Source organism: Mus caroli, chromosome 2 (genome assembly GCF_900094665.2).
Source record: "Mus caroli chromosome 2, CAROLI_EIJ_v1.1, whole genome shotgun sequence".
Taxonomy (NCBI): Eukaryota; Metazoa; Chordata; class Mammalia; order Rodentia; family Muridae; genus Mus; species Mus caroli.
In genome coordinates this window covers 2,628,394-2,644,058 of record NC_034571.1, presented here as the reverse complement: position 1 = coordinate 2,644,058, position 15,665 = coordinate 2,628,394, and the positions used below count along the sequence as shown (strand labels likewise).

Genomic DNA, 15,665 nt, shown 5'->3' with positions numbered 1-15,665 from the left:
CTCCTCCTTCCTCCCTCCTCCTTCCTCCCTCCTCCTTCCTCCCTCCTCCTTCCTCCCTCCTCCTTCCTCCCTCCTCCTTTCTTCCTTCTTTCTTTCTTCTTTCTTCCTCCTCCTTCTTCTTCTTTTTCTTCTCCTTCTCCTTCTTCTTCTCCTCCTTCTCTTCCTCCTTCTTCTCCTTCTCCTCCTTCTTCTCCTTCTTCTCCTTCTCCTTCTTCTCTTTATCCTTCTCTCCCTCCTCTCTCCTCCCTCCTTGTCCTCCTCCTCCTCCTCCTCTCCTTCTCCTTCAAGACAGGATTTCTCTGTGTAGTCCTGGCTGTCTTGGAACTCACTCAGAAATCCGCCTGCCTTTGCTTCCCAAGCGCTAGGATTAAAGGTGTGCGCCACCACTGTCCAACAGTCTTTTGTTTTCTTATTTAATCTAAGAACCATTGTGGTGATTGTGTAAGCTGCATTGTGTACTCATAGTGTATGGTTCCTGGTCGTACTTCTCTGTTCCATGTTAAAATTAAAATGATGTAAATGCTTTTTTAATCTTTACAGTGACTATAAAATGACCGATGGGAGGCTTTTCTTCCCGCCGTGGCTGGTCCTTCTAAATGATGCCTTTTTGGTGTCTTTTTCCCCAGTGTCATTCTCCCGCTTCCTCAGAATGTGAAAGACTATCTACTTGATGATGGGACGCTGGTGGTCTCAGGGAGGTAAAGTATTGAGAAAACAGCTCTCTTCTCTTTCCAACCTAATGTTTATATTGGTTCTCTTCTGTGTCTGCCTCCCCACCCCTGTGACCTCCCTCAAGAAAAAAAAAGTCCAGATTGTGTTATCTAGGTACTCACTGGAGCCCCTGAAATAGAACCGAGTCCTTCCCCTCCCACCTCCCCCCGACCCCAGGAACCATCAGTTGTGGAGAGCAACGCTTAGCATCCTTCTTACGCTTTTAAAAAGAGTTCTCTTCGATGGCTTCCTTTCTAGGCCAGAAAACCATTCTTTATAATCATAAAGAAGCAGTGTACTGATTACATCTCAACATGTTTGCATAGTGAAGAGGACGGTGTGTTAGTCTAGACACACCGCCCTCTTCACTATGGGGGCAGAGGCAGATGGATCTCTGGGAGTTCAAGGCCAGCCTAGTCTACACAGCAAATTCCAGGCTAGCTTGAACTTCATAGTAGGAGTCTATCTCACAGTCAACACGTAGGCAGGTCCTGGAGATTCATGCTTTGGTCCTCATGGCTGCACAACACGTGCTTTGACTCCTGAGCTACGTCCTTGGCCCTTGTTTATTTTTTGAGACAGAGTTCTGTTACCTTCCCATGGTGGTCTGAAGTTTGCTGTGTCCACCAGGTTGGCCTCCAGCCTTGGGACACCTTGTCGTTGTTCTGAGCACTAAGGCTTACAGGCAAGCAGCACCACACCACCTTTGTCAACGTTTTGTTCTTCACAGATGACTCATCACAGTCCCTCTGCGCTTCAGCAGCTGCCCCGGAAGTCCCTCTAGTTTTCATTCAGCCCTCTGCCGAGACTTAAAGCTTCACACTCACTCTTGTCAGTGGCTGGGTGGACAGTCACCCCGCTGTACATCTTCCCCCACCCCCAGCTCCTCTTATTTTGTGGTGATATTTCTTTCCATCATTGCCTAAAGGAATTAAGTCAGATGAGAGCAGGAGCCTTCCTCACCTCAGCTCTTGGAATAGCAGTACCTGGCACCTCCAAGGTGCTTGACAGGCACCTGTGGAATGGACCCTACACTTGTAATTACAGTGTATCTTTTCAGTAATGTTAGCAGGAACTGTATTTAACTTTTACTTTTTAGTTAATTTTTGAGATGTGGTCTCATTATGTTGCCCAGGTAGGCTCGATAGCCTTTTTTCTGTCTCTTGATTGCTGGGGTTAGAGATGTGTGGCAGATGACCAACTTGGCCTCATTATTACCTGCTGGACTTTTAGTGTAGATTTCTGCATGGTATTTCTGGCTTCTTAGCATTGAGAACCCATTTTGTTTGGTTTTTGTTTTTCAAGAATGAGTTTCTCTGAGTAGCTCTGCCAGTTCTGGAGCTTGGTGTGTAGACCAGGCTGGCTTCAGACTCAGATATCCCCTGTCTCTGACTCCTGAGTGCTGGGATTAAAGACGTGTGCCGCTGCCGCCAACAGCTGGCCATTGAGAACCCCTTTATAATTCGAAAATTGTTAGAGTAGAGTGTCATTAACTTGGTATAATTAAAGGCCAAGGACCTTAACATTTCATAAGTGTACTTAAAAATATATATGTATGCACGTGCGTACATATACGAGTATTTACCTAATATATGTATGTGTGTACATATACATGTATGCACATATATCTGTTTTTAATGGGTACACAATATGAGGTGAGGGTGCTGCCACCAAGAGCCATGCCCTCATCTAGCAAAAGCCGCAGTGCTAGGTTAGGGTCCTTCCTAACACAGTTAGTGTACATTCTGAACTTAATCTCTTGACTGAAACTGCTATACCTAAAAGAAGTATATATAAAACTGCACAGTATAATTGACCTCCTTCTAAGTTTCTGTGCTGTGAACAGAAGAGCCTCCTGTGTTGTTTTTCACCAGTCAGATGCTTGCATGAGTCTCAGGTGTTGGCAAGCACCGTGTAGAGTGAAGAGTGTTGGTCAGTGTTGATGTTGTATCACACAGTGAACAGTGTCAGTCGGTGTTGTGTAACAGTGAACAGTGTCAGTCGGTGTTGTATCACACAGTGAACAGTGTCAGTCATTGTTGTGTAACAGTGAACAGTGTCAGTTGATGTTGTGAACAGTGTCAGTCAGTGTTGTATCACACAGTGAGCAGTGTCAGTCGGTGTTGTATCACACAGTGAACAGTGTCAGTCGGTGTTGTATCACACAGTGAGCAGTGTCAGTCGGTGTTGTGAACAGTGTCAGTCAGTGTTGTATCACACAGTGAGCAGTGTCAGTCGGTGTTGTGTAACAGTGAACAGTGTCAGTCCGTGTTGTGTAACACAGTGAACAGTGTCAGTGTTGTGTAACACAGTGAACAGTGTCAGTCGGTGTTGTGTAACACAGTGAACAGTGTCAGTCGGTGTTGTATAACACAGTGAACAGTGTCAGTCGGTGTTGTGTCACACAGTGAACAGTGTCAGTCGGTGTTGTATCACACAGTGAACAGTGTCAGTCGGTGTTGTATCACACAGTGAACAGTGTCAGTCGGTGTTGTGTCACACAGTGAACAGTGTCAGTCGGTGTTGTGTAACACAGTGAACAGTGTCAGTCATTGTTGTGTAACACAGTGAACAGTGTCAGTCGGTGTTGTATCACACAGTGAACAGTGTCAGTCGGTGTTGTGTAACACAGTGAACAGTGTCAGTCGGTGTTGTATCACACAATGAACAGTATGAACAGAAAATCTGGTTCAACACCAGTTAAGTCAGCCAGTGCTGGTTCAAACTTCTAGAGTTTAACACTAGGTAGTTTATTTTAGACATATTTACATATGTTATACTTTTGGAAAAAAGTTTCTGGTAACAATGATCTTATTCCTGTATGCACAATTAAGCTTAAGGTGTGACTGCATCGAAATCCTCTGCAAAGTACATGTAACCTGTACCATAAAGATGGATTCTATAGCATGAGAGCTTAGGGTCTGTGTGGTCATATAGATAGCATAAGAGGTCACCAGGCTCTAAAGTACACGTGACATCTCCTCTAAGAATGGCTTCAGTTGACAGAGAAGCAATGCTCAAAATAGAAGTCAAAATAAAAGGGAGGAAGAATTTGGGAAAAACATTAATTGTCTGAGAGATTTGGGTGTGGCCTAGCGCTGCATATAGCAGATTACCAGGCTATTAACAGTGTGCATATCCAGCCTCCTGGATAGAAAACAGGTATACACATTCCTTTCCTTAAAGAGACAAGTTTCCATCCTTAACTAACATTCCTGGGTTCCCTAGTACTTCTCTGTGGTGCCTTCTACATCTGAACTTGAAGAGCCTGCCCATAGGATGGAACATTTCAGTCCCCCTCTACCATCCTGTAATCGACTTAGTTTCTCCAAGATGGAGGTTTCAGCTAGGAGGAAGAACTGTCCTTCTGACTCCAGAGTCAGTGCTTAAGTGCCAGCTGTGTGTAAGATGCAATACAGAAAGTATAGACTCCTGGGCTGGCAAGATGGCTCAGTATGTAAAGCCATTGCTGCCAAGATTAGCAAACTGAGGTTGAAACCTGAAACCTACACGGTAGAGGACAGCTAACTCCCACAAGTTATTCTTTGTTGTCCATATACATGCCATCACACATGCATGTCCAATCACACACAACACACAAGAACAAATGAACAAGTAAGTAAATGTAAAAATATTTTCCATTAAAAAAAGAAAGTATAGAATATCCTTGGCCAACAAGATGGCTCAGGAGGCAAAGGAACTTGTCTTTAAGCCTGACCTGAGTTTGATTCCTGAGACCCACATAGTAGAAAAAAAGACCTGACTTGTGCAAATTATCCTCTGACTTTTATGTATGCACTATACCATGCACAGATACACACACACACACACACACACACACACACAGAATGTTTTTTTTTTTTAAACCAACCTCTTAAATTGCAAAAAGTACACAGAGCCCTAAATATTAGCTTGGTACTTTGGGCTCCCTTACTTACTAAACCTGTACTTTGAAAATGTCGTCATCATTCACAGTGGTCTTATTTTCTGTCATACTCATAGTGGCATTATGATAAGTTCCCTGCAGAACTGTGAAAACACTGATTTTATATCTATGAAACATGTATATATATATATATATACACACACACATTATATATATACATATACATATATATGTATGTATGTATATATATATATATACATATATATATAGAGAGATACATATATAGATATGCAAACACATATAGTGCAAGGACAATGTTGATTTTAGAGTAACAAAATACATTTTTAATATTTTTAAATTTTATATCCTTATTTTTATTGAATGAAAGTTTTGCTTTCATCTTTGTCTGTTTGTCACATGTGTGTCTGGTCACTGTGGAGGTTAGAAGAAGGGCATCAAATCTTTTGGAACAGGAATTATAGACAGCTGTGAGCCACTGTGTGGGTGCTGGAAATGGAGCCCAGGTCCTCTGCAAGAGCAGCCAATGCTTTTAACTGCTGAGCCATCTCTTAGCCCCCACAGTTTCAGGTTCTGAAGACCTTCATGTTGTATGGCTAAGGACACTATGTTAATGGTAACATTCGTTGGAAACTACAGTGGAGCATTCAGATAGATGCAAGAGATGGAAGGCTGGCTCAGTGGGGACTCACGAGTGGACAGCACACTGTACTGCCACGCCCTGTAAGGCAGTGTCTGGTTCTTAGGTTTGTGGATCTGGACACTCAGCCCTTTAACATCGTGGAAAGTTGATTAGGACTTGAGGAACGATGTCACTACAGATTGGCTGGTGAGTGAAGAGTGCCAAGTTTGTATTCACAAAGGGATTGTGCTCTTCCGCTTCTTGCCAGTACTTAGAACACATTGTAGTGTGAACAAACAAGTGTGATCAGAATCACACTTTGTAGCTTTGTACATTATCACGATCCTTTTCAGAGGTCGTGTCTCTGTCCTGTGTGTGTGCCTTTGTAGGTGTGCCATGCTGTGTCCAGGGAGGTCAGAGGCTCATCTTGGGTGTTGGTCCTTACCTTTCTCCTTGTTTGGGACAGCTCTCTAGTGTTTTTTGGGTTGTGCCAGGCTTACTAGCTGTAGCTTCCAGGGGTTCTGAGGATTTGAACTTGAGGTCTCATGTTTGTGTGGTAAGCCTTCTCCCCAGCCTGACTTAGCTGTTGTACCATCTGTCTTCATAGAAACTGTATCCAATGCCAACTGTTTAGAGTATTGTGCCGTTGCTGTTGACTGCTGCAGGTACATTTTGTGTTTTGTTCCTGTTTGTTTGTCTTTGAGATACAGGCCTCACTGTGTTGCCCAGGCGAGTCTGTCTCTGGGTTCAGTTGATTTCTTCAAATTTCAGTCTTCCACAGAGCTAGAATGATGGGTATGCCGAGCTGTCTTGCGTCATGATGGTGTCTAGACATCTTTTATTTTCAGTGGAGCGAATAATTATACTTACATTTTGTTTCATTTTCTCTGCTTATTATTTCTGATATTTTGTGGCTATTCTACATGTCCATATAGCACATGGTTTCCGCAGCTCTGACCAGGGCGAGTGCACTGTTGTTAGCTGGGACTTGCTTCTGTGCTGGGATTTTGTCTCTCTTGGTTTACTGTTTTGTTGAAACAAGTTCTAGACTATCTAGGGAAAGCTTTGGGTAGTTATCTGTATGAAGACAATCTTATTCTCTCTCACGCTTGGTGGTGGTGAGCAGAGTAGTAGCTTAATATGAAATTCCAGGCAGAAAATTGCTCAAATTCAAAATTCAAAGGCACAGCTCACTATCTTTTACTATGCTCTAAGGTCCCATGTCATCCTGGTTTGTGCCCCTTTTTTCTATTCAGGTGAATAGTCCTGGGGTTTTCTGCTCCATGTTTTACATTGCATGATAATCATCTTGATCCTGTATCTAGTGTGGCAAAACACATCACCTCAAACTCAGCAGCGTAAACCAGGGCCCGTTTTGTTTTTTCAATGATTTTCTAGCGGTGTCTCTCACATTGCTGCATATCTTGGTGAGCAGATCCACTGCCAGCCTGTGCTCTGGACCATGTTTCCAAGAGTGTGCACATACATATCAGACAGCCTGAGAAGCAGACAGGCGGCTCCTTTCAGATCAAAGCAGGTTAGATATGTCCCTGGGCTATGCCTGGAGCAGGTCTTCAGCTCCTGCAGAGTATGTTGTCTCAGGCCTCCTGCAAACCTGGCCACTGTGTGCTACCCCTGTAACACTCGAGGGCCAAGAGGAAACTGATGCAGAGGTGGAGCTCATGCTTTCTGCTGGCCCCCGAGGAACAGAGCCCTTCGTTCTGGAGTCAGGAATTTTATGATATCTGCTGGTGTCAGACAAGGGTGGCAGGCTTCTGTTAGTTTATACTTATGGTAAAAATCTGATCTTTCTTCAAAGGAAGACTTCCTGGGCAAGTCTTTGTTGTCTTATTAAAGTCATATAGATGCAGTCATTCGGTGAACAGGCTGAGGTGGGTCATCATCCTCACACCTGACAGTTAATGCTGTCACTTGGGTCTCCTTTTCCACGTGGAGCTCCTTATTCTCAGTAAGGCTAGCCAGCTTCCTTACAGAGCAGTGAAAACATTCCAGAAACCTGTAAGGACTTCTGGTGGCCGGATGCAGAATGAGGTGATATTGCTTAGGATAAATTTCATGGGTCAGAATGAGTCTTTTTTTAAAAAAAGATTTATTTATTTTATGTATATGAGTACACCATTGCTCTCTTCAGACACAGCAGAAGAGGGCATCAGATCCCATTACAGATTGTTGTGAGCCACCATATAGTTGCTGGGAATTGAACTCAGGACCTCTGGAAGAACAGTTGGTGCTCTTAACCACTGAGCCATCTTTCTAGAATGAGTGTTAATGATAGTCTATTAGAGGAATGGGGAAATACATTCTGGGATGTGATGGGAGGAAAAGCAGAATAACCCTGCAAAGAAATATGTGGAAAGTTTAGGGGCCTGCCTGCCTGTCTCCTTTCGTCTGTCCATCCCTGCTTTCATGCTCTTCCTTGTGTAATTCAGTGTAGATCCAGATTAATCCTCAACACCATCGTGTATGCTCAGTTTTCCGTGTAGAAAGAAAAGATCTTCAGAGAAACCCTGTCTTGAAAACAAAGGAAAAAAGAAAAAGAGGAAAGAAAAGGTCTTGGTTTTGCCCTCTCTTCTGTTCCACTGGCTGGGTAGATTGCTCTTCCCATTTCTCTGTCTTTGTGTCCTCATCTTGTCTGATCTTCCATATCTGCTACTACCTTCTCAAATATTTGGGCCAAAGTTGTAGATGATTCTTTCAGTATTAGAAGAGATAGAGTCTGGGTTTTTCTTCCTGTTTTCAGTGCTTTCTGAGCAGCCAGAATGTTTTTATCCTCGTGTCTTTTATTGGCAGCATAGTCTAATTAATTCCATATTTTTATAAGCTTTTGTCTCAAGAAGTGAACATTTCTTTATATTACTCATCAATCCGAAAAAAGCTATCTGTTTTGCCTTTATTTTATTTTATTAGTTCAATGCATTTGAAATTATGACCTCATGTAAGCAGAGTATTTTCCTCACCTAATTTTTGCTTTATTTTTTTCTTAGGGAAGATCCGCCAACATGCTCCCAGTCAGACAGTGGTAATGAAGCAGAGGAAACACAGGTTGGTAGAGCATATTCTGCAGTGTCGTCCTCATTTTAGCAGTCTCTGAAATGCTTTCCATAGATCTTATGCTCGCGCATGTACACACGCGCGCACGCGCACACACACACACACACACACACACACACACGGTGCATGTGAGTGGTATATGACTTTGTGTACACGTGTATGTGTCCCATGCATGTGCATGCAGAAGTCAGTGAAGGACACCAGTATCCTGCTCTATCAGTCTCCTTCTCCTGCCTCTGAGACATTCTCTTGCTGACCCTGGAGCTCACGGTTTTCAGCCAGGCTAGCCCTGGCCAGCCAGCCCCAGGGATACCCTCAGCCCACTCCAGCACCTTGCTTCCAGGCATGTACTTGGCTTTTTCCATGGGTACTGAGGATTAGAACTCAGGTCTTCATGCTTGAGGAGCAAGTGCTTTACCTACCTCCTCCTGCACTGTGTTCAGGGAAGATGTCTCCTGTTTGCCATTCTTAGATAGGGTACTGCCTTGGCGATCCCAGTGGCATTTAAACTGAGTGTTTCCTTCTGTCTCGTCCATGCAGTGGTCCGATGATGAGAGCACAGCCACACTTACGGTAAGAGTGCAGCCGCACAGCACAGGGCAGCCTCACACTGCCACACAGAGGCCCAAGTGCCTACCTCTGCCTTGATGGGTTTGCCTTGGGGGAGCTTGCTATCTGTGTATGTTCATTTACTGTTTGTAAAAAATAACCTGTCAGTGTTTGACAGGCAAACACAGTTTGCCCGCTTTCCCCTTCTGCTTACAAAAGAAATAGCAAAAAGTACATATTTGATGCTCTGCTCGTCTTTGTTAGACTCTGAAAGATGCAATCAAGTCAAATATTAACTCAGAGGTTCCCAGACGAGTGGGAATTAAAGTGAAAAATCAGCATTTACTTATTCAAGGATGGTTAAATGGCATAAAGTTCTTCTTTTCAAGTGAGACTGAAGTACTACTCAAAGGTACTTCTGTTTTTTCTGATTGAAGAGAGATCCTTTCAAAGATCCATGAAAAAAGATGGAGATGTCTAAAAGTTGTGCTGTTTCCTTAGGTCACCATGCCAACAGATGCAGAGATGGGAAATTGATGTCTCATTTACTCGGGATGCCATGGATATCACTCTTACATATGAAAATCCCATCCCATTCAATGTGATTCTCAGGCTACTAATTTGGGCTCTATGAGATAATGGTGGATATTTGATTCCTGTCATGAAAGAGTTTGTAAACGAAGGAAAGGATGCTATAAGGTAGATGGCCTGGATGTTAAAGCAGAGAGAACAGTTGACCGAGGACATCCAGAAATGCTTAAATGGGAAGCAACATGTGGCCAAGATTTATAAGATACAGTCTTATGAGTTCTTTGAGAATTTTATACCTACATGTGGTGTATTTTGATCATATTCTTACGTACATCCCCCCTAACTTCTCAGACCCACTTCTATTCCATCAAAACCTTATGTCCTCTTTTTTTGGTTCCTTGCCCACGTAGTGCTGTGTATATAGTCCTGGGTGTGGAACCATCCGTCCATTGGCACGTCTGACCTGGATCTTAAAGAGGCTAACGGTGATTAGTGTGTGACCTCACGTTTAAATAATATAGATGGATAGATGTGTATATAACTAACTTTGTTCCTGCTGCTGTAACAAAGTATACTGGGTATTTATTTATTAATATTCATTTATTATGTGTGTGTGTGTGTGTGTGTGTGTGTGTGTGTGCAGGTACACATGTATATAGGTGGTATGGCACATGTCCATGTGCATGTGAATTCCAGGCAACCTTAGGTGTCATGGTTAATAGAGTCTGTCACTGCCCTGAAGCTTGCCAGTTAGGCAAGGCTAGCTGGACAGCAAACCCCGGATTTCTTCCTATTCCCACCTCTAACTAGGGGATTAGAGGTATGTACCATAGTGTGGGCCTTGAGTTTTTATGTGGATTCTGGGGATCAACTCAGGAAAAGCAGGTCCTCCACCTACTGAGCCATCTACCCAGTGCCTTGTTTTTAAGATTAGTTTCTTGATTAACATAAAGAAATGGGTGTTACCATGACAGCTCCATATGTGTATATTTTTTTTAATTTTTTTATTAGATATTTTCTTCATTTACATTTCAAATGCAACCCCAAAGGTCCCCTATACGCCCCCTCGCCCTGCTCCCCTACCCACTCTCTCCCACTTCTTGGGCCTGGCGTTCCCCTGTACTGAGGTATATAAAGTTTGCAAGACCAAGGGGCCTCTCTTCCCAATGATGGCTGACTAGGCCATCTTCTGCTACATATGCAGCTAGAGACACGAGGTTTGGGGGTTCTGGTTAGCTTATATTGTTGTTCCACCTATAGGGTTGCAGACCCCTTCAGCTCCTTGGGTACTTTTTCTAGCTCCTCCATTGGGAGCCCTGTGTTCCATCCAATAGATGACTGTGAGCATCCACTTCTGTGTTTGCTAGGCACTGGCCTAGCACAGGCTAGCCTCACACGAGACAGATATATCAGGATCCTTTCAGCAAAATCTTGCTGTTATATGCAATAGTGTCAGGGTTTGGTGGCTGATTATGGGATGGATCCCCGGGTCGGGTAGTCTCTGGATAGTCCATTCTTTGGTCTCAGCTCCAAACTTTGTCTCTGTAACTCTTTCCATGGGTATTTTTTCCCCTATTCTAAGGAGGAATGAAGTATCCATGTGTTGGTCTTCCTTCTTCTTGATTTTCTTGTGTTTTGCAAATTGTATCTTGGGTATTCTAAGTTTCTGGGCTAATATCCACTTACCAGTGAGTACATATCAAGTGAGTTCTTTTGTGATACGTGTATATATTGTTATACTGTGTTTTCCTTCATTTTCCTGTCATCTTCTCGCCTCTCCGTGGTGCTTCCGTTCTTCTTCGATAGCTCCTCTCTCTGCTTTCTTGTCACGTGTATCCCATTTCTAGTGAGTCCTTTAGAAATAATAGAATTTTATTTCTCAAAGGACGTCCAAGAACAAGGTACACATAATGTCTGGGGAGAGCATCTCTCTGCTTCAAGATGGCACCTTATTTCTGAGTAAGAGCATGATAAAGGAGACAGGAGAGTTGAGAAACCAGAGACTCTGATGTTTTTTATGAAGCTGTTAACTATTCATGAAGGTATAGCCTCTCATGACTTAACTTCCTAAAGGTCTTATCTCCTAATGTCACTATGGTTGGGATTAAGGTTTGGCATGAATTTTGGAGAGATACAAACATTAAAATCAAACAGTGGAAACTGTAGAGATATCTCAGAGGGCAGAAATGCTTACCATTGCTGGGCAGTTCTGGCGCACGCCTTTAATCCCAGCACTTGGGAGGCAGAGGCAGGTGGATTTCTGAGTTCGAGGCCAGCCCAGTCTACAGAGTGAGTTCCAGGACAGCCAGAGCTATACAGATATACAGAGAAACCCTGTCTCGAAAAACAAAAACACAAACAAAACAAAACAAACAAACAAACAAAAGAAGAAATGCTTACTATTAATACAGAATTCCTGGGTTCAGTTCCCAGCATCTGTGTCAAGTGGCATACAACCACTTGTAACTCCAGGAGATTTCATGCTGTATTGCTTCTGGCCTCCTACACACACATTGCAATTAAACTTATACATTACACACACGTTGCCATAAACTTAGACATTAGCCAAATAAATAAATAGATATGGTTTTGGGTTTTTTGTTTTTGTTTTGTTTTGTTTTGTTTTTTGTATTTTTAAGACAAGGTTTCTCTGTGTAGCCCTGGCTGTCCTGGAACTCACTCTATAGACCAGGCAACCAGGCTGGCCTTGAACTCAGAAATCTGCCTGCCTCTGTCTCCCAAGTGCAGATACTTCTTTTAAAATCAGAATTTTCTCTTCTTCTTCCTCCCCCTCCCCCTCCCCCTCCCCTCCCCTCTCCCCTCTCCCCTCCCTCTCTCTCTCTCCCCCTGTCTTTGTGTGTGTGTTTGTGTATGTGTGTGTGTTTTCCATACTCCTGTGTACTGAATCAGTGATATTCATTATGGTAGCAGGGAGCATACTTAGGCTTTATTCTGGCTTTTGAATACCATTCTCCACTGACCTGAAACTTCTTAGAGAAATTCAGGATTGAAGTTGGGAAAGTGAAACGGGCCCACAGTAGCTTGCTGTGTCAGAAACTAAGGAAATGGAAGAGAATAATGGGAGCATGATCGGTCCCAGAAACCAGCTCTCTACATACCCTTCTAAAATATCGAGGTTATGACCAATAAGGACTATAGCAAGAGGAGCTGTTAGAGAGTATAGGAGATCAATGAAACATGACACCTAACTACAGTGGATGCTTCTGGACTGGATTCTAGAGAAGGAAAAAGGTTCTGATTTTCTTTTATAAAAGACTGTTAGAACAGTGAGCACACTTCAATACAATCTAGAGATTAGGCAATGGTGTTATTCCTGTAAGCCTCTGGATTGTCATCATTTACTCTCTTATAAAAGGAAGTATATATCCATATTTATCTGTTTATAAATGTATTTTATCTAAATTTATATATATATATATATATATATATTTATCTAAATGTATATCTATCTATCTCTCTGTCTGTCTGTCTATCTATCTATCTGTGTTTAGGGTAAAGGGACTTAGTGATTGCAGTGTGGTCTAAAACAGCATGGGAGAAGAATTCATTACCTGATGTAACTAGCAGTGAGTGGACATGCATAGAGAGTAGGGTCTGGGAAACAGTGGTGAAGCACGTGGGGGAAAGGGAGAGAGAATCTGTGTGAATGGTGTGTGAGCATTTGCACCAGCCTGACAGCTAAAATAAAAAGCTAGTGGATATGTAAATAAGTAAGTGGAGCTGGGCAATAGGAACACTCATGCTTGGAGAACTCTTAGTGGAGGAGACGCTGAAGCCAGGTCCAGGGAAGGAAAGTCCAAAGTAATCATTCTCTAGTATAAATAAAAGGCCATCGAATGAGAATGCTCCTCCCCAAAGGCAGAGGGAGGGAGGGAGGGAGAGCGTGAACTACAGGCATATAATCCAAGCACTCAGGAGGCTCAGGTGTGGGGTTTGCAGTCTGGAGGCCATCTTGGGCTAAAAGCCTTGTCTCAATCACAAGGAGGGAAATTATAATCGAGATGTCAGAAGCGCCATGGTGAACTTATAATTTGGAACTGTAGCTTAAAGATACTGCAATTTAGATTCATCTCACTGTCCCTCCTCCAAATGAACTCACTAAAAGTGTACACAGGGACTGGAGAGATGGCTCAGCAGTCAGGAGCACTGCCTGTGTTTCCAGAGGACCTAGGTTTGGTTCCTAGGACCCACATGGCAGCTTCTAGCCGTTTGTAACTCCAGTTCCAGGGGATTGGTGCCTTCTGGCCTCTATGGCACCAGACTTGCATACAACACAGTACATAAATACATGCAGGCAAAACAGTTACACACAAGACAAAAAATTAAAAAAAATAAAAACATTCATAGCAAGTGATAGTATGATAGCAAGTGACATAAAATTCTTCTTAGAATGCCATACAAGTACCAGGCAAGACTTCCAGTGGAGGGATTGGGACACCAACCCAGCCATAAAAGCTTAGAACCACAATTTGTCCTACCTACAAGATGTGCAGGGCAAAAGGTGGAGCAGAATTCGAGGGAAGGGCCAACCAGTGACTGGGCCAGCTTGAGACCCATGCCATGAAAGGGAGTCCAAGCCTGGTAGTGCTAAAGATATTCTGTTATACGTGCAAACGGGAGCCCAGCTTAACTGTCATCAGAGGGGCTTTACCCACCAACTAATGGAAACAGATGCAGAGACCCACAGCCAAACATTAAGCGAAGCTTGGGAAGCCCGTGGAGATCAAGGAGAAAGGATTGTAGGAGCCAGCGGAGTCAAGGATACCACAAGAAAATCTACAGAATCAACTAACCTGGGCCCATGGGGGCTCACAGAGAACATACATGGAACTGATGTAGGCCCTCTGCACATATGTAACAACAGTTGTGCAGCTAGGTCTTCATGTGGGACCCTTAAAGTGGGAACAGAGGCTGCCTCTGACTGCAGTACTAATAGGTCTCGTTCCCCTAACTGGGCCGCCTTGTCTAGCATTAATAGAAGAGGCCCCTAGTCTTATGCAGCTGGATAAGCCAAGGTTGGCTGGTATCCATGGGAGGATCCCTTTTTCTGAGAAGGGGAGGAGAGGTAGATGGGGCGGGAAGAGAGGCAAGAGGGAAGTTCTGCAAGGAGAGGAGGGAAAGGAAGCTGCAATCAATCAGGATGCAAAGTAAAATAACTTAATAACGAAAAGGAAAGAAATATACAGCAACACCTGGCTGTGGCAGGGCACACCTTTAATCTCAGCACTTGGGAGGCAGAGGCCAGCCTGGTCTACAGAATGAGTTCCTGGATAGTCAGGGCTACACAGAAAAATCTTGTCTTGAAAACTTAAAAAGGAAAGAAAGGAAGGAAGGAAGAATGGAAGAAAAGAAAAAAAAAAGGAAGACAGAGTTAACAATTAACTTAGCTTTATTTGACTGGAAAAAAACCAGTAAAGTAAAACAAACAAGAACACAGAAAGGTTTGAGTTAAGTCTGCCAGATTCAGTGTTGCAGTCTAGTAGTGTGAGTAAATACAACCTTTGTATGTTTCGTGGTTCTTTTTAATTCATTATTATTCTTTTATACATTACATCCCAACTACAGTTCTTCCTTCTCTCCTCCTCCTCCTCCAAGTCTCACACCCACACCCACATAGCATTTTGTGGTTCTTAAAAATGCTTGCTGATGGAATCGTGTTATGGCTGTCTCCTGAGAGGCTCTTTTAGAGCCTGACAAATACAGAGGCAGAAGCTCGAAGCCAACCATTGGACTGAGCATAGGGTCCCCAATGGAGGAGTTAGAGAAGGGACTGAAGGAGCTGAAGGAGTTTGCAGCTCCATGAAGGGAGCAACAGTGTCAACAGGCCAGACCCCCCACTCCCCGGAACTCCCAGGGACTGGACAACCAACCAAAGAATACACATGGAGGGACCCATATATATGTGGCAGAGGATGGCTTTGTTGGACATCAGTGGCAGAAGATGCCCTTGGGCCTGAGAGTGTTCAATGGCCCAGTGTAGGGGGATGCCAGGGCTGGAAGATGGGAGTGGGTAGGTGGGGGAGCACCCTCATAGAGGCAGGGGGAGGGGAGAGGGGGTTTCCAAAGGGGAGACCTGGAAAGGGGAAAACATTAGAAATGTAAAGAAAATGTTCAATTAAAAAAAACTATTAAGACAAAAGAGAGAAAAAGGAAGCTTACCCTTTCTGAACAAGTGGTACAGCATTCAGGTTACTATATAACCCTCTGGGATGGGAGAGATGACACGTGGATCTCTTTCTGAACAAGTGGTACAGC

At 43.5% G+C, this 15,665-nt stretch overlaps 1 protein-coding gene across 1 annotated transcript in view; it reads left to right on the top strand.

The window, feature by feature from the left end:
• Cdc123 (cell division cycle 123) overlaps positions 1 to 15,665 on the top strand; it is a 50,982-nt gene that overhangs the window by 3,483 nt on the left and 31,834 nt on the right. Inside the window, exons 2-4 of the mRNA XM_021156208.2 lie at positions 627 to 698; positions 8,243 to 8,300; positions 8,850 to 8,882. Of these exons, the coding sequence (XP_021011867.1) occupies positions 627 to 698; positions 8,243 to 8,300; positions 8,850 to 8,882 (163 nt within the window). The remainder of the gene's footprint in view (positions 1 to 626; positions 699 to 8,242; positions 8,301 to 8,849; positions 8,883 to 15,665) is intronic.